The sequence below is a fragment of the Aythya fuligula genome, chromosome 2, assembly GCF_009819795.1.
Source record: "Aythya fuligula isolate bAytFul2 chromosome 2, bAytFul2.pri, whole genome shotgun sequence".
NCBI classification, from domain to species: Eukaryota; Metazoa; Chordata; class Aves; order Anseriformes; family Anatidae; genus Aythya; species Aythya fuligula.
In genome coordinates this window covers 120,550,954-120,567,686 of record NC_045560.1, presented here as the reverse complement: position 1 = coordinate 120,567,686, position 16,733 = coordinate 120,550,954, and the positions used below count along the sequence as shown (strand labels likewise).

General features: G+C 40.6%; 1 protein-coding gene across 2 annotated transcripts in view; it reads left to right on the top strand.

The window, feature by feature from the left end:
• Window positions 1-2,265: 2,265 nt before the first annotated feature.
• NSMAF (neutral sphingomyelinase activation associated factor) overlaps window positions 2,266-16,733 on the top strand; it is a 36,849-nt gene continuing 22,381 nt past the window's right edge. Inside the window, exons 1-6 of one of the 2 annotated variants that reach the window (XM_032181946.1) lie at window positions 2,266-2,363; window positions 11,738-11,827; window positions 11,927-12,005; window positions 12,098-12,165; window positions 12,253-12,289; window positions 15,093-15,143. In XM_032181946.1, coding sequence (XP_032037837.1) covers window positions 2,311-2,363; window positions 11,738-11,827; window positions 11,927-12,005; window positions 12,098-12,165; window positions 12,253-12,289; window positions 15,093-15,143 — 378 coding nt within the window. In that variant the 5' untranslated portion in view covers window positions 2,266-2,310. Of the gene's footprint in view, window positions 2,364-7,197; window positions 7,251-11,737; window positions 11,828-11,926; window positions 12,006-12,097; window positions 12,166-12,252; window positions 12,290-15,092; window positions 15,144-16,733 lie in introns of those variants that run through there. The other variant, XM_032181947.1, reaches the window with a different exon arrangement.

Here is a 16,733-nt window from a genome sequence, read left to right as displayed (position 1 = left end):
TAATAATATGGCAAAAGTAATCTCTGAACTGCTAAGACTATGCAGGCTCCAGAAGACAAGAAGAGGATAAAATGTGTCTATCTAAGGTAAGTAGATCCACAACTATCACAGAATCACAGAATCGCAGAATTTCTAGGTTGGAAGAGACCTCAAGATCATCGAGTCCAACCTCTGACCTAACACTAACAGTCCCCACTAAACCATATCCCTAAACTCTACATCTAAACGTCTTTTAAAGACCTCCAGGGATGGTGACTCCACCACTTCCCTGGGCAGCCCGTTCCAATGTCTAACAACCCTTTTGGTAAAGAAGTTCTTCCTAAGATCCAACCTAAAACTCCCCTGGTGCAACTTAAGCCCATTTCCCCTCATATACACGCTAATTTTAATCCTGATATTCTAGAAAAATTGTTTTATAAAGAGGTTAACATGGGTTTGTCAAGAACAAATAATCTCACACTAATCTAATGCCCTTTTTTACAATCAATTTCACTGATTCAGTAGAAAAACAGGTATCATAGACCTTGAGTTTACTGTAGTTTGGAGACTGTCCCATGAGAGTTTTATTAAAACAAAAGGTAAAGGAAATACAGTTTTCATGAAATCACAACCAACTGGCATGCTGCTTGCAAAAAACAAAGAAGAGCATATTCAGGGACATCCTGTCAGGGTATGTTGTCATTTCTGTTCTATTCAATATTTCCTTTAATGATCTGCAATATGTAACAGAATATAGATATATACTTAAAAATAATAATAATAAAAAAAAAAAGTAAATGTTTTTCACCAACCTGGGAGCTACAAGGTAGAGTCAGAGTTCAAAACTATTTCTATTACCTGGTTAAGTATTTATAGTTAGAAGGAGGGCTAAGGCAAAACTTTACAACTGAGAAAAACTCAAATGCACAGTCTAAAATGGGGAGAAGTAGGTGGCAGTACATTAGAAAAGGTTCTCAGCAGAAGTAACACTGTCAGAAGAAAAGCAATTTATTTCTGGGATGTATTTATAGAAGTTCCTCTTTTGTCTAATACATAAGCTGTAATTCTTACACTCTAGTTGGTGTTAGTCCTCAGCTGAACTGCTCTAAGGGGTCTCACACCTTAAGATAAAGGCAAAAACCATACTTGAAAGAAACTAGAGAAAATCAGTAAGAATAAATCATTTAATGAATGCAGTCTGGGAGGAAAATGAACAAAATTGTGTAGTCTGTGTGAAGATGATATACATATCTACACATACAAACACTTGTATAAATAAATACATATATATATTTACACACGAATTTATAAAACCATACCTGAACAATATAAAAATATTGTCAGTTTCCATTTTGAGATGGCAGCAAGCAATGCAGTAAAAGAATAAAGTGGGATACAAGGCAAATACATTTTTACAAATGCAGTTAAACATTGTTGCAATCTACATACCAGTGTTGTATATTTCCTTCAAATAGGTGTTTTTATAAATCAATTAGAGAGATACTTTTTATGGATGATACCACTTTTCAAACCATGTTGCACAGCCTCCTTAGAGTCTGTGAACTACTCCTAAAACGTCCCTGAAAGACAAATGGCAAAAGCAGATCAATTCTTAGCATATACAGCACTTCTCGTATTCATGTTTACGGGTCCACAAATTGAAACTGTCTGAATAACACTGATCAACATATATCTGAATCAGCCTCAGCGCAGAGATTAGATCAGACAGACTCGAGGCCTACAAGCCTATAATTCTTTTTATTCCTACGTGAAAAATCACATTCCCTGTGTGACTCAATTTTATTTTATTTTATGTTTTTTACTTATAAAAATGCAAACAACAGTGTTTTCCTACCTCACGTGAAACCGTGTCAGCGCACATGTTACGGGTTGCTCAGATGCCCCTGCAGTGACACGGACTAAAAGCGTGTGGGGTTTTATTTCCCTCTTCCTGCCACGGAGGTTTTTTAGGTTTTAAACCCCTGGGAGGAGGACGAGGCTTGCATTCCTGCTCTGAATAAGCCCCATGGAGAGGGACAACCCCAACCCCAACCCCAACCCCAACCCCAAACCATTCCCCCCGACACCACTTCGGGCACAGGCCCTGCTGCGAGCTGGCGACTCGCGTTGCTCCTCTGGACCTGCGGCGATAAAAACCAGCACAGCTCGAGTTTTAAGGAAGGAAAGAGAAGGGGAAGGGGAAGAGGAAGGAAGCTGAGGGCAGGCACCCCGCCGACCCGCCGGGCCGGCCCTACTCTCCCCGCCTCCCTGAGGCGCGGCCTGGCCCGGCCTGCTGCGACAGCGGCGGCGGCGGGGAGGCCGGGCGGCTCCATGGCTTTCATCCGCAGGAGGCGGCTGGAGCAGGAGCTGTACTCCAAGGAGAGGTGAGAGCCACGGCCACGGACCCGGACCCGGGCACGGACCCCTCGGGCGAGAGGGTCCCGGGGTGCCGGGGGGCGGAGGGGCGGCAGGCGCCGTGCCCGCTGCGCCCTCGCTGCAGGGGGGTGCGTGCTGGGTCCCCGCAGCCGGGGCTGGAAAGGTGCTGGGCAAAGCTGGGGAAATGGGGATAAAATGAGCTCGCTCGGCTGAATTCAGCTGCGTGGAAGCTGCATTTCGGCTGTTTTGGGTTGTGTTGGTGTCGTGGCACAGCGCTGCTTCACTGTTTGTTATTTTTCTGAGCGTTACGATCCGGGTTTCGTCAGCCCCTCAATTACAGGCTGACAGCTCCTTACAGCGCTAAACGCAATTGCCCCCTTCCTGCTCTCCGGCTGCAGTTCGTGTGCCTGTGACTAACAGCCCATACCTTGCGCCTGGCCGGAATTCGCTCTCTTATTTTTAGCTTGTGTCACACTTTCTTTTATGTGGCTCATCGACGCCGGGCTCGTCAGAAAGTTTCAAAGCCCTTCATAAAGCTTCGTATCGCCCTGTAGGAGATCTCTGCCAGGTAAGGGCACGGCACCCTGGTGCCCCCCAGGTGCCTCCCTCCCCTTGCAGGATTTGGGGGGTCCGCAGCCACAGGGCCCCGCGTGGACACCGAGCAGGGCCCGCGTGAGCCCTGTGCAAATCCCTGCCCCTGGCTGCACAGTGCTGTTTATTGTTGGGGAGAAAAACATGTGACGAAGGGCTTGGCTCACTTTGCCCGTATAAATTCTGATTCATAGGTGTTCAGCCGATTAAGCTACGGCAGCTTTTGAAACGCTTCCAAAGGCTGAACGTATTCTGGATCCCTTTTTTGCTTTCTTGAGTATCTTTTTCCTTGCTGCTTTTGGGGACTGCTGTGTTTTCAGTTAACTGTGGGGGTCCTGGAGGGAGAATGGACAAGCTCCTTCGGAGGAGGAGAAGGATTTTTAATTGTGAAGTGAAACATCTTCACTGTAGGAAAAGCTAGAAGTATGACTGTAATAGCTCTGTTCAGGTTTTAACATAACTTGTCTCTGCTTCTTTGAGAAACTGAGGAAGAGGCCACGACTCATCAGATTTGCTCTAAAGATCCAAGTGGTATAAAAGTCTCTCCTAAAAGCCCTGACAACAAAACCAACTTATCAATGTCTGTCAGCATTACTGATCTGCAGTTAATGAAGGTTCCTTGGAAGCGTTTTAGGATCTTGTATCTTCTTGTTTGTAGTTTGAGAACATCATGAAAGATTAATTCTGTCGTCATTTTCACTTGTAGCTTTTCCCATCTAAGTATCTGCAAACTCATTTCTCTATTTCTTCCCCTTGCCTAATTTGACAAATGTGTAAAATAAGAGTCAATGTGTATATATGAAATCAGGTGTGTGTGTATGTATATATATATATATATATACACACATATGTATTGTGTTTCTTCCCCTCTCTCTCTTTCTCTCTTCTTGTGCCTTTCTGAAGAAGAAAAAAAAAAAAAAAAAAGGAAATCGTAAAATATTTCTTAAGCAATTTAAAACGTTTTTGGCTGTGAAATATCAAATCCTGTCTTTTGTTTTCCTAATAGGCAGTCCTGCCTTAAAACAGCACAAAAAAAGCTGTTTATTTTGCCTAATAGAAATGACATCCTCTGGGAGCTTTTCTTTTAGCCTTCTTGCTGGGTAATTGGTACAGGGACAATAGCTCACACTTCTCTTATCTTCAGTAATCTTGCTGTAGTTATTTCCGAGTGAGATGACCAGGCCTTTCTGAAACTTTGTGATAATGGTGTTTCATGTGTGGCTTTGTTAGTTTGCTGTTTGTTTGTTTTTGTTTGTTTGTTTTTATATAAAGCAGTGAGCAAATGTACCAGCTATGAAAGTTCTGGTTGAGAGCACAGTGAAACAGTAGGTAAAAAGTTAATCTTCTTATATAGTTGCTCTCTGGGGGGAGGAAGGAAGATCAGTTCTAAGAGATCAGGAAAAAATCCTAAACTAATTACTTGGACTGATTTAATATCTGATTATGTAAGTCTACTTTTCTTACTATGTCATTTTCTAGAAAAAAAGAACATCATTCTAAAATATCCTATGTTTGTACACTGGGAACAAAGAACGGGCTTTACTTTATTTTTTATTAAACAAATCAATCTACCTAATGAGGTTGGGTTAATTTTGGCAGGATTTTTAACTTCGAATGTATCTGTATTGCTAGACATCTATTTTCACTTTTCTTAGGTGTTCAGAGAGAAGAAAGATATTATGTTCCCTTCTAATTAATGCAGTGTTGTGTACATGATTACCCAATTTAATCTGTAAAAGCACTCAGCATTCATTAGTATGATATTTGATTTATTTTTTTAATAATTTTAGTTACAAAACTTCAAATTAAATGATGTGGCGTTTTGGTGAGGTTGTTGCTTTCTTTATAAATAGAGTTCCGGGTTCTGCTGGCTGTGTGCCCAAATGTAGGCATATCTAACACTTGATACAGAGGCTTTTTATAAATAGTTCTGCTGGTTTGCCTGCTCGGCTTCCTGTTCGAGGAGTTCATCTGTTTTGCTGTTCACATCACTCACGTAAGACAACACACTGGTAGCATGTAGGTCCTGCAGATCGATGTCCCCTTGGCTTTTTGTTTCATGTTTAAGTATGTAGCCTTATCTTAGCCTCTGAGGACAAAATACACATAAGGAAGACTTTTATTCATGCATCAGCTGGCCAATAGATACTTTGCTCTTAGGATGAGGTTTACTTAGAGCTGGTTTTGTGTACCTGCAGGCTGCTGCTGAGCTGGGTGGCCTGCTTGTTCGTCCCTGGCAGTGTACTTCTGAGGACTGTACTTCAGTATTGGGTCAAGTGATTGTCCCAGGTGTGTCCAGTCAACCACCTGAAACTGTTCTGCCCCAGTAGTTTCCCAGCGTGTGCAATGAAGTGGTGGAAATGGAACCAATTCAATCACAGATGAAGAATCTAAAGCAGGATCAATTGGCTGCTGTTTCTTCTGGATAACGTAAATGTGTGGTTTTTTTTTGTTGTTGTTGTTTTTTTTTTTTTTCTGAGATGCTGGTCCCTGCATGCTCATTCCTGTACCTGATTTGGTGCTTCAGGTGATAGATGACATTGGTGCATAAAATAAATTGTGGGTTTGTTTTTTTTTATGTTGTTGTTGTTGGGTTGGATTTTGGTTCTCTCCCTGCTGAATCTCACTTGGTCTTTGAGAACCAAGCCTGATATAACACACTTTCTACTTGGGGGATATTTTATAGCGTCTTGGCAGAACTTACAAACCTCAAGTTGTAGTTGGTAAATGAAGAGTTCAGTGTATGGCTTTGTATTTTACTTGAAACAATGCTAGGAATGTTTGGGTGCAATTTGGGTTCCCAAACCTTGTTTATAGGAGATGACCTCACATGAGGTTAGGTTTTGCAAGTGTTCTCCTGCTGCTTAGTGTCCTGCTTAGTTTTTGTATGCATCTAGGGTGTGTTCTTGACTCATATTCCTCAGCCCTTTTCTGAGTGGCAATTATGTTGGAGCTTTTTGAAAAAGGCAAAAATGAAAAAAAAAAAAAAAAAAAAAAAGAGCAACCAGAGTTTTTCACTTCTTTGTTTGTGTACCAGCCTTACCTGCGGTACTCTTTCTTCTTCCTGCTACAGATTAAGTTCTGTTTGTCTTGGCAAGGTGCTTGCCTTCTCCTTTTACCTTCCTCCTTTTTTTTTCCCCTGAAGCTACTTTTTGAACCAATACTGATTCTCATCACAAGCGAACACCTTCCACGTCACTTCCATTTGATTTTTTTTTTTATTATTTTCTTAATGCCACTTTTCTGGGACAACACAAACAGGAATATGAAAAAGCCTTCAAGCAAATTTGTATTAGCATGCTTTAATTTACACTTAAGTGTAGGTACTTAGATTTTAAGCAACAGCTATTAAAAGATTGATCCTCATGAGTAAAGAGTTAATGGACAAACACCAGTGGATGCGGGTGGGTATCAAAGATGTTTCCACAGAAACGCTATTAGGGCCTTCATTGAAGTTTCTTCTTTTTCTCCCTCCAAGCTGCTTCTGCTGTTGGTCTCAGATACAGCTCAGGTTTAATGCAAACCCTGTAACAGCTCAAATGCCCTTCCACCCGTGTTAAAGCTCGAGGCTTTGCCCTGCTGGCCGTGGAGGCTGCCGATTCATTTCATCCTGGAAGGGGCACTGCTGCCTTCTCACTCTGACAGCAGGGCTGCTGCCCTCTGAGCAGAAAGGTCTCGTTTCTGGCCACGGTGTTCTTGCCCCCGACCCCTTCATGCTGTACAGTCTGTGTTACTTGTTGTTCCCCTCCATGAACTCATTCAGGTTATTAAACCTGTGCAAAACTATCCTGAGGGAACTCCGCAGCTCCGAGTGGAAGCTGGTGTTCCTCTCTGTCTGCTAATTTGATGGCTTCTGCAGTTTGAAGTGAGTTGTCTCCTGAACTGTAAGTGGTCTCTGAGGAAGCTGGTAGGCTGGGTTGGACAAGGGAAGCTGTTAAAGCCTTTTTCCTTCAGATTTTGAAATGATCAAATGCATTAGGCACATATCATTTTCTGAGAAGCTTTCTTGAAAGCTTACTTACTGTTGGCAAGACATTATTCAAGGATAAAGACCAGACTGCTAAGAAGATAAAACATAAGGCATTGAGCATTCCCCCATACAGATATTTTAACAGCATCTGAGCTTTCTTAGAAAATCTTGTCTGTTTTGTTCCTCTCTGTCACTTTCAAATCAATATATCGCTTTTTAAAAATAGTTTAATGTGTCAAGGTCAATGTATGAGGAAAAAATAGTATATTGTATCTGAAGAAATGCCTGAAGAAATTTCTGAAGAAATGTGGCTTACTGACCTCATCAATCTGTTGTAAGTAACTAAATAGCCTGGTGACCACAAAAATTGTGAATGTTAAGCCTGTGAAATGTATCTTTATTAGGAAGCCAGCATAAACACATCATACAATATGCTAGGGTATGAGTTTCATTGCTTGATTTCAAAGGATATTTGAGTTGGTTTCCATGAGCTTTCCAAGAGAAGATAGCTACTTAGAAAAAGGTAATGCTATTTTTAATAAATGCTAATGAAATCACTTGTTTCAAGTGATTCAACTTCAGGGAAGTTTCAAGTAACAACGAGGTTATACATTTCAAAAGTGGATTAAAATGAGCCACTTGCTGATGCTTAAGAAAAATACCGCAAACTTGATCCTCTTGTGTTTGCCTGAAACAATAGCAGCCAGTATTCATTGTTACTGTGCTATAGGAATACAGGGTTTGAGAGGAATATGCGGTTTGAGAGCAGCAGCCACACGTAGAAGATCTCTTTGCTTTTTTATTAAAAAACACAAGTGTTTGCATTAGAACAAAACCTCTTTTTCCAGGTACTAGTTCTTGGTGATAATTTTAAAAGGAAAAAAAAATCTTTTTCATTTTAGATTCAGCTGTGGTGTTGTACATTTGTCAGTTGATACTTATGGTTTGCTTTTTGGGGAAAAATTAGATACAAATAGATTCTGTTGTTGTTTTTCTGTTGGGAGGGGGGTGTGAAACCACTTGTATTATTGAAGCAGTCTGGCTCTTCTCACTGGAAGGCCTTGGTTAGATGTTTGCCTGACTAATGGCTGAGGTTGAGTTTTCTTGATGTCTTAGGGTCAGACATGAGGAAAAAGGAACAGGCTTACCTAGTCCTGGTTCTTACGTGACTTGACACTGGGTTTGTGAGCCAGGCTGTTCTCCAGGGCAGCATGGTAAGTCATAGGCTTATGCAGCACAGGGAATAGCCCAGCTGCTCCGTGGCTTGAGACCACGATTCAGTTCTCCACTGCTATGCATTTAATCCGTTTCATATCTTGGGTATCATTCCTTTCCTTTGTGTGTGTGTTTGCTTTCTCTTGTCATACCCAGAAGAAACAAATTACTATTCTAGCTCTGTACCAAACATATGTACAAATTCCTGCCATAGGACTATGTAGCAGCTGATAACATAAATTTTGTGTGTCAGTCATCTTGGTACCACAAGTGTCTTTCGACTACCTTCTGTAGTTCTTCGGAAGACAATCACCCTGCTGGTTCCTCTGCAGTCCATCTGCTTAGTTGCATGTTGAAGATCCCCACTGCTATAATTGTATAGCTATTGATCTCCTATTTTTTCAGACCTTCACAACACTGTGTTTGCCTGCTGATGCCATGTACCAGAGAGTGAGCTGTTCCCCTGGTACCTGTAAATACTTGTTAAAACTCCTGGCAAGCCTGAAGTATCATTGTGTGTGGTGAAGGCTCTCACGAGGGACCCCGTTGATACAATTACTGTTAGTGGCTCTACTTACTTACAGTATTTCAGAAATGAGTTCTATCGAACGTGATTTACCACTTGTCACAAAAGAAGATTTACGGGACCTCTAACATCATTGCTGTGAAGCTGATTGTCCCTCATGTCCATAGTGTCTGTTCCCTGACAAAAAAGTGGAAGATTTTACAAGCAAATCTGAGTGTTACCTTTGTTCCTAACTTTAAATATTTTGGCTAGTGGAACTTAGAAAACTTAAGTTTGTCCCGTGTGACTTCAATTAGGTGATGCGTTGAAAAATGGGATTTAATGGTAGCTATGTGGAAGCTGCTATGGTTTCATACTTCTCTACCCCCTTAGGATGTAGAATATTCCTAGTGAAGCTTTTTTCTTCAAAATGCAGAGCTGGAGCTTCTATTTTAGCTTCTTGAAGGTGAGTGATGGCACCAAAGCCTCTGAAAGTTGGGAATTCAGTTTACACCTGTTGATAGGATGTGCATTCATAGGTTGCAGTGAGTTTGAAAGATAAACTTCTATGAGAAACAGAAGGCAATCGGTACTGTGCCTTCTGAGAAATGATATGTGAAGGCAAAGACCCTGAAACTCCATTGGAAACCTGAGATATTCAAGAAACACACAGTAATGGTAACTGGGGGAAAGGCTGAAATGACCTTTGTGGATTTGCATTGAATTTTCTTAGGGAGATTTATATGGCTTATACTGTTGTAACTGGTATTTTTTTCTAACATTTTAACTTTAACTGTTTGTTAATGGCATCACAAAACACCTGTATTCAAGAACGCAGGGGCAAAGATAATGCACTGGACTTTTTGCAGAAGCAGGAGAACATTAGGGCAGAGAGTCTTGGATGCGGGGTGTCAGGAGGAGGTGTTGAGCATGTGGACCCACTTGTAAGTACAGCAAACCTTTGCCTTGGTGCATTTAGTGCAACACAGACACAACACAAAATTTACATAAACAGGATATATTTTCCAGTAATGCTGTTTTTTTTTTTTTCTAGTATGAAATATGCTGCCCTAACAAGCAGACTGTTTAATATGTAGTTCATTTCTTGAACTCTCGACATGTTTACTGCTTGCTTTTTAAACGTGCCATACTGCTCTGGGGACACTTGGTGCTTATTAGCATTGTCACAAGCATTCCTCGTAAAGCACCTCATGACCACAATGCAGAACTTAGCTCAAAGCGTGGATGTGCATAAATGTTAAGTACTTCTGCAGATCAGGCCGGCTCCACAGACAAACAAGCTGTTGTATGTGGAAGGGAAATAAGATGTTGCTGCTCTGCCTGCTGTGCTGATACCCACTGTCATTCCCTGCAGCTGAAATGCATAGGTGACCCCGTGCTCACCCTGTTAGTAGAGCTGATGAGCTTTCATTACTTGCAGCAGTTAATTTGTTAGAGGATGTAGTTTCATGTTATATCAAACCTAACCTATTTGCATTTGCCTTGCGTGAGTGTTGGCATTACCGTGATCCTGCGATGAAATACTTTAGAAGACTTCTTCAATTTTTGTTGTTGTTGTGGTTTGTTTTCTATGGGATTAGCCCATAAACAGATTTCCTGTGGGCTTGAACAAACACTGGCACTGGTACAAAATGCCAAAAAGTTATTGGAGAATGCTATTTTAGAGGGTATCCATAGCGTGGCTCAGCCATGTTGTAAAAACCATGCCTGTGGTTTGCACTTAACACTTGAAACCAGTGTCACTTGGCTTGCCCTGGTAAGATCTTATCTTCTCCATTCCACCATGTGAGTTCCTGCTCCACCTTTTGTGTCATTGCATATTTTGACTGGCTTACACTGATCCGAGTTAAATGTAGTGTTGTTATTGTGTTGTTATTATCTTTATTACATAAAGACTGGCTATGCTAGGATAGTTCCTGCCTCAGACATATGAACAGACTGAAATATCTAACCTTGACTGTTTTGGAAGAGCATCAGTCAATCATCTTTATGTGTATACAAAGTTTCCGTACAGGCTTGTTCTTTTAAAAAGTTATTTTAAATTAATTAATTCTCAGGTGTTGGGAGGGCGACAGGGCACATACAGGGTAGGAAGGCCCTGCAGAGGGACCTCGACAGGATGGGCAGAGGCCGGTGGGATGAGATTCAACATGGCTAAGTGCCGGGTCCTGCACTTTGGCCACAACAACCCCATGCAGCACTACAGGCTTGGGGAGAGTGGCTGGAAAGCTGTGCAGAGGAAAAGGATCTGGGGGTGTTGGTTGATGCTCACCTGAACATGAGCCGGCCGTGTGCGCAGGTGGCCAAGAAGGCCAATGGCATCCTGGTTTGTGTCAGGAATAATGTAGCCAGCAGGACCAGGGAGGTGATCATCCCCTTGTACTCTGCTCTGGTAGAGCCACACCTCGAATGCTGTGTTCAGCTTTGGGCCTCTCACTACAAGAAGGACATCAAGGCCCTGGAGTGTGCCCAGAGAAGGGCTACGAAGCTGGCGAAGGGCCTGGAGCACAAGTCCTGTGGGGAGCAGTTGAGGGAACTGGGGGTGTTTAGTCTGGAGAAGAGCAAGCTCAGGGGAGACCTCACTGCTCTCTGCAGCTACCTGAAAGGAAGGTGTGGGGAGCTGGGTGTTGGCCTCTTCTCACAGGTAACTAGTGATGGGACCAGAGGGAATGGCCTCAAGTTGTGCCAGGGGAGGTTCAGGTTGCAGGTAACTAGGGATAGGACTAGAGAGAATGGTTACATCAGGGGAGGTTTAGGTTAGAAATGAGAAGACATTTCTTCTCAGAAAAAGCAGTCAGGCATCGGGACGGGTTGCCCGGGGAGGTGGTGGCATCACCATCCCTGGGGGTGTTCAAGGAAAGGTTGGACGTGCTGCTTAGGGACGTGGTTTGCGGGTGGCATTGGTGGTAGGGGGATGGTTAGACCAGATGATCTTGAAGATCTCTTCCAACCTGAATGATTTTATGTTTCTATATATGTTAGTGAAGATTTCCCAAACACTTGATATATTTTATTAAGAACATTAACTGTTTCATGGTGTTTTCTTTCTAATGAAATATTTTTTGTTTATTTATTTGCAGGTTTTCACTGCTGCTTCTTAACCTGGAAGAATATTACTTTGAACAGCACACAGCTAATCATATCATAAATAAAGGTTGCAGGGATGAAAGGTATGAAAGGTTTACACACATTTGTTTGCTCTAGTCGTTGTAGTCTCATGTATCTGTAAAACACACATAACAACTACAACTTGTTTTTTGTTCTTCTAGAAAAATCAGAGGTTCTCTAAAAATCTGTTCAAAATCAATAATTTTTGAACCAGATGAAAATATCCAACCCATTATCAAGGTAAGCACTGCAACCTTGCAAGTTCTTGATAAATTAAGATTCCTTTTAAAAAGCTTTTAAGAAGGGGTATGTGTTTTTCTGACTTGTTGCAGATACCACTGAGAGACTGCATTAGTATAAAAGCCCCAGAAGACAATGAAGCAAATAATCCTTTCACTCGGTATGTGAATTTGAGTTACTGTATCTATGCATTTAACTCTAAAAAGCTGAAATGCCCATCACTTTAAATATCTTATTTACATTTTAGGGAAACATCTGGAGGGATTTCTGTTGTATGTAATCAGGTAAGAGCTGCATATAACAGATTCTTGATGTATAAACATGAAAGGTTACATTCTTTAATGTTGTCTTTCTCAGAGCTGGAATTTTAGGGTGAGAAGTTGACTGGAAACACAACTAATTGGTGTGAAAAACCTTAGCATTAATGTGAGACTGTTGTTGGAAATCTCAAACTATAGAAGATTTTTTTACACTACATTTTATAATGGAGCTTAGGGCAATGTTAGAATTGAATGAAAAAGGCAAATAGACTGATCTCAAAGTGGTTATTAATCATCCTTGTTTTCATCTTGATACAGATATATATAGATTTTTTTTTTCTTTCTGCAGCATATATTTGCAATGGCAAAGCCATCTTTGTCCTTTCAATTCAGCTTTATAAAAACATTGGACTCTACTGTATGTCCACCAGTCATTTTCAGTAGCTATCCTGAAATGTGGGCTCAAGTTTCAGTCATGAGGTGTGATTAACTTGAACATGTTTGTACATAATGTTAACTAACAGAATATACTTCAAGCTTTGCAAAACCGGGGCTGATAAGTGTTCCAGAGCTTAAAACAAACAAAGAAACCTCTCATGTTTTCATTTCTGGAAAGAGCAGAGATGAGATGGGAAATACAAATATGCTAGAATGTTTGAGAAGGTAAAATGTCTTTACCAAAGATTGAAGGCCTTGTGTTATGTACTCTGGCAGTCAATGAGGTACCCAAGCATTTAATTTTGTCTATGCTGTTTATTATATTTAGTGTTTTACAGTTGTTGTTGTTTATAGGTATTTCTAATTGTTCCATGCGAACTTGCAGGTGGTCTAAAAAAAAGTGTTGTCTTTTATTTCATTACACCTTTTATTCATCCCATATGCTGATGTTCTGAAGAACAGATGAGTATAAAAACATTCATGAAGAAAAGAGAATTAACTTTTTGAGTGGCAAATGTTATTTGTCCCACTACGTGTAGCATGCCAGTCATCCTTCTGTCACTGGGGAAGTGCTCTGAAACATTTTGCTGTGATGATAACGCTGGTATTTTATATAAAAGGCATAGGGACTTTCAAGTGTAAAGTACTCGCTCAGTGGTTGTATTGATGATAAATCATGATCTAGTTCCGAATATTTTTTTAGTAGAATTTCTGTCTTGTAGGAAACTGTACACAGTGAATAATTGGATCATCTTCAACATGTTCACCTTTTCTTTGGGCTCAAAGCTGTTAATGCATAGCTGGATAAGAAGCTTTGCTTTATGTAACAAGAAAACTAAAAAATAATGACTATAAAACAACAAATATAAATAATAATTGGAGAAAGGTCCTCCAAAATATGAAATTAATGTAGTATGCTAAATTTTTTGTTCTGCTTCCATATGTTTTTTGATGTGTGCTGTTGGCTTTTCCCTCACAGTTTGGAATTTGGGACTTTCAGTGTAGAATAATATTTAGTTATCGTACAGAAGTAAGTGCTGAGTATAAAGTAGGTGCCTCTTACTCTGAATTTTATTCTCCTGTAGCCTGGTTCAGGTCTGTAAAAGCTGATGTCAGATGAAAGGAACTAATTGCCATTATTATTTGATGTAGCACTTCAAGAGGCATGCTGAGCCTTCAAGCTTCTAAGCATGCTGCTCAATTTCTGCTGGCTTGCCCGTACTGTGAGTTGTTACACGGCAAAGGTCAGCTATGATGTTAGCTTCTGAGCCCTACTGAAGTCCAGGTAGACAGTGTCCACTCCTCTACCCTGATCTGCCAGGCTGATAACAGTATTTCTCTTGGTTTTGGTTTTCTTTATTTGCCTTTGAATGCAGACCCACAGGCGTGATGCTCTCTGTAGGAAGCAAACCAAGGCACTGGGTCTGGTGGAGCCACGTGGATGCCTGGTGTGTTGAAAGGCTCTCAGGCCGTGGTGTAGAATAATGCAGTTGGTAGTGCAGTCTGGTGCCTTTCGTGGAGTTTAGGACTGAGTTAGTCTTAATCAGGCATGAGATTTTAACAAGTTTGAGTCTTTCCCATGGACAGGGCAAAACAACACTTTTCTGGCTTTTGACACCTTTGAGACAGCAGATGATAAGGTGATGAACTAGTGTGCCAACAGTTAAACCTTTGTGTAGGAGCTGTGAAGAGAAAAATCTGAAGGTTTCATGTGTGTTTTTTTGTGTTTTTTTTTTTTTTTTTTTGGAGGGGGGAGGAGGGGAAGGTCCTCTCCAGATCTGAGTAGCATCAGAAATACAAAACTGTCCAAAAGCGAGCTATTGAATGAGAGAGGAAATCTGACATTTGTGGCTGTTGGAACAGGAAGCAAAATGTTTGGCAGTGGACAGAGCTCATTTGAGAGGTCTCAGGGTATTTCATGAGTTGCCTCTATGGGAAGGGGCATTCCTTTCAGGGCAGAACCGGAGGGACATGAGCTGCCAGACAAAAAGGTGGGGGGAGTATTCTGTTGAATGGGGCCAGACTGGTGGCTATGTTTACTGCCTTTAATCTTGCAACTCCTTGAAGGTCATATGATGGGAATAAAAGCTCGCTAATTGACTGTATAAGTGAGTAAGCCTCTGAAATGCATTGGACACTTGTCCCTTTTGTGGTTAGCAGCTACAAAAGGTCATTGTTTTTCTGCAGTTCATGTAGGGTTGTTAAAGCAGGATATTGCAACCCAGTATTTTGACTGCTTAAACAGTGTTTTTAGCTCTGCCTTTATCAGGATTTATGTTTATTATTGATGTGGGTTTGGGTTTATTTTGGTTTTTTTTGGATGTGTTCTTTTTTTGTTTGGGGTGGTGTGGTTTTTTTCAGACTAAAACTAACATTCTTGCTTTTTCAGGCTTTTCTCATTAAAGAAAGAAACATTATTGCACCCTATAAAACAGTCAGAGTAAGTATACAATTTTTCACTGTTTTTAGTGAACTCTTGTTCTGCAAAGACCTATCTTCTCATTTCGGAAACAGTAAGGTGATTATAAGTTGAGGAATATGACAATAAAGCTTAAAAAATTGTACACATTGAATAAAAAACAGTGCTTGAATTCTTCTACAACATATTTGTATTATTTGTTGGAGGACATACTGCAGACCTTGCTGCCCTTGCTGTGCAGCTCTGTGGGCTGAACAATCAGACAGAGCTGTCAGCTGGCCACTGGTATTTAGTGGCCACTTCTCCTCAGTTCTAAGCACACCCAGATGAGAGATTCCTAACTGAGATTTCCCAGCTGAATGCGTTGCGGTTCAAAGGAATGGCAGATAAGTCTGCTTACAGCAGAAACCAGAGCTTGTTTCTGGTTCCTTTCTGCTGATGGGGTGAGTCTGCTCCAATTCTTGAGCCTGAGGGCTTTGAAGTGCACAAGTAAGGGTTTTTCAGATGGAATGGGAGATGGTTTAAGATACAAATACAAAATGAAAACGCAGAGTCATTGAAACGCTATTTCTGACCAAAAAGTCTTTCCAAAGGCAAGAATTGAAACAGGCTATTGTATTATATTTCTTGCCATATTCGTTCAAGTGAAAGATTTCAGGAGTCATGGAGTCCATAAATATGTATTGCTGCTATAAGAGACAAGAAATTGTAGGAATTGTTCTCTCAACAACTGGTTTAGGTTATTTTGTTGATATCTCTTAAACTATTTTATTTTATTTTATTTCTTGATTTTCTTTTTTTCATTTGCTTTATGCCATTAGTTCTTTGTGTTAAACCTGATTTCTGTTTTGGTCCTTGTATTTTCCGTTTTGCCTCCAAGTGCACCATTTATTAAATATCTTATAACTATCACATTGTCAAAACAGTGAAAAGATAAAAGAATTAGTGTTTTTTTTGTAAGGTTTTTCATTTTAATTTGTCCCGAATCAAGAGTCATTCATACCCGAACCATTCCTGAGAGTTAACCGTTACAATTTCCTTCACAAAAGTGCAGGTATGTTTCTGTGAATTAAAACAGAAGTTCAGTTTGCCTTAAGTCACTTCAGAATATATATTTTTTAATTGCTGCTAGATGTCTTACACTTAGATCGTTGCCAGTTCTGGATGCTTCACTGAGTACTGGAATCTGGTAGTACATTTTAGCTTCCATGTCTTCCATTGATCGTTTGAGATCAATTACAAAACACTGCATTGCTGTCTTTGCACGCAGCTGGAGAGCTAGACAGAGAACTGCTCATGAAAGCTTCTGCGTTGTAGGCTGTAAGCAGCCCTTGTAGACCATCCGCTAGAATATGAAAGTTATGCTTTCCCTGTTGAAGGAAAATTGTGTGCTTGTAAAATGTTACAAAGTTTTTAACCAAATTGCTACTGAAATTCTAGATTGTTTTGTTTCCTTAAGTTTTAAATTAATCCAATTGTATCCACCGATCAATGTCTTGAAGTAGTTTTACTGATAACTATTTTAAAAGTCTAACCAAAGATAAAACAAAGCCCTACAGAAATGTGTTAATACAGTTTTATACTACATTCTGGGTCTTTCAAGGGATCCTA